General features: G+C 57.8%; 1 protein-coding gene across 1 annotated transcript in view; it reads left to right on the plus strand.

The window, feature by feature from the left end:
• ADAMTS15 (ADAM metallopeptidase with thrombospondin type 1 motif 15) overlaps nucleotides 1–2127 on the plus strand; it is an 11034-nt gene that overhangs the window by 7370 nt on the left and 1537 nt on the right. The window contains exons 5-7 of the mRNA XM_027907360.1: nucleotides 370–547; nucleotides 658–839; nucleotides 1402–1577. Of these exons, the coding sequence (XP_027763161.1) occupies nucleotides 370–547; nucleotides 658–839; nucleotides 1402–1577 (536 nt within the window). The remainder of the gene's footprint in view (nucleotides 1–369; nucleotides 548–657; nucleotides 840–1401; nucleotides 1578–2127) is intronic.

Below are 2127 nucleotides of genomic sequence, written 5' to 3' on the forward strand. Positions count from 1 at the left end.
GGGCAGGCTCAGGGTGGATCTCAGGGAAAGGTTCTTCCCCCAGAGGGTGGTTGGCACTGAACAGGCTCCCCAGGGCAGTGGGCACAGCCCCAAGGCTGCCAGAGCTGCAGGAGGGTTTGGATGATCCTCTGGGGCACAGGGGGTGACTCTTGGGGATGGGGCTGTGCAGGGCTGAGGGTTGGACTGGATTATCCTTGTGGGTCCCTTCCAGCTCAGCAATTCTGTGGTTCTGTGGTGTTTCTCAAAGAGTGACGATGCTGCTCCGCTCCAGCCAGCCCTGGGCAGGTCTGGGGGCAGCTGGAGGTTTTGCTGGGGAAGGGGTGGCAATGGTGAGGGGGATGCAGCGTCTCATGCCCTGTATCCCCTCAGGTGGACGGTGGCTGGGCCAAGTGGGCTCCCTACGGGCAGTGTTCCCGGACGTGTGGCGGTGGGGTGCAGCTGGCAAAGCGGGAATGCACGGACCCGGTGCCGGCCAATGGGGGCTCCTACTGCGAGGGGATCCGTGTCAAGTACCGCTCCTGCAACCTGGAACCCTGCCCTGCTGCAGGTAAGGGGCTGGAGCTCAGCTTGAGCTGGGACAACCCTGTAAAACCAGGAGCTGGAGGTCCAGGCTGGTGCTCAACCCCACATCCCTGGTTTTTGTTTTTTTTTTTCCAGTGCCAGGGAAGAGCTTCCGTGAGGAGCAGTGTGAGGCTTTCAATGGCTACAGCCACAGCACCAACCGCCTCACTGCCTCCGTGTCCTGGGTCCCCAAATACTCCGGAGTGTCACCCCGGGATAAGTGCAAGCTCATCTGCCGGGCTAATGGCACCGGCTACTTCTACGTGCTGGCACCCAAGGTAGGTGGAAGACCCCCAGGATCAGCACCTGGGCTGTGGGATGACTCCAGCGTGCCTGGAAAAGAATGGATTTTCTTTGTCTGGTGGGTGGATGGTGTTAAATGAGGTGGTAGAGGAGGGGAATCCACCAGGCTGCTATGAATCAACCTGGATGTGTCTGCTGTGCCTCAGGGCTGGAGTTGGTCCACAGAGGGTCTTCCTGTGGGTTTGTAAAGGTGCCTGTGGGATGTTCCCACAGTCCTGGAATAGAGGATGATAATTATGGTGCTGGGGGAGTGATGTGCAGGACAGGGTGGGTCTGAGCAAGGTGGTGTTAGTGGTGTCCCTCCAACGGAAAGGACAGGGAATTCTGTAGATGGAGCAGAAAAGGGATGTAGCCTCATCCATCTCTTCTCAGAGACCCCAAAAATCCTGACTGCAAAACAGAGCCTGAGCAGAGGGTGACACGGTTCCTGCTGGCATCTCCTCAGGACCTGCTGGATGGGGTTAGATGAAACTCTGGGGGAGTTTCGGGGGTGTCAGAGGGAGATGAAGCAGCTCTGATTTGCTCACCCTGGTGCAGGTTGTGGATGGCACCCCTTGCTCCCCGGACTCCACCTCGGTCTGTGTCCAGGGCAAATGCATCAAGGCAGGCTGTGATGGCAAGCTGGGCTCCAAGAAGAAGTTTGACAAATGCAGTGTCTGTGGAGGAGACAACAAGAGCTGCAAGAAGGTCTCAGGCTTGTTCACCAAACCCATGTGAGTGGTGACCCCGTGGGCTTCCCCTACAGCCAGCTCTGCTCTTAGGGGTGGGGGATGCAGGAAGGTCACGGAGATGGTGATGGGGAATAAGTCCATCCCAAGTAAAATCTGCTGGTGCTCATGTGTATCGCTACATGGAGACCTGGGCTGGCTCTGAAGGAGAAGCAGGACATTTAATGTGCTCTTGGCTCCTGATGGTGGAGTTAATCCCTGGAACTGTTGAGCTGAAGCACCTTCCTGAATTTGTGCAACATCAGCCTTGGCAAAACTCGGTGTGGGGAGGAGACTCAAAATGACCTTCACGGGAGAGGGGAGACAACCTGTAGGGGTGGGAGGATCTCAGGGCTGTAACTGCAGGGGGCTGATGTCCCTGATGTCCTGCCCTGACTGCTCCTCTCTTCCAGGCACGGCTACAACTTCGTGGTGGTCATCCCCGCGGGCGCCTCCAACATCGACATCCGGCAGCGCGGCTACAAAGGGCTGATCAGCGACGACAACTACCTGGCGCTGAAGAACGCGCAGGGCAAGTACCTCCTGAACGGCCACT

Source organism: Empidonax traillii, unplaced genomic scaffold (assembly GCF_003031625.1).
Source record: "Empidonax traillii isolate 1590-97213 ecotype Southwest subspecies unplaced genomic scaffold, ASM303162v1 scaffold1444:size425056, whole genome shotgun sequence".
Classification (NCBI taxonomy): Eukaryota; Metazoa; Chordata; class Aves; order Passeriformes; family Tyrannidae; genus Empidonax; species Empidonax traillii.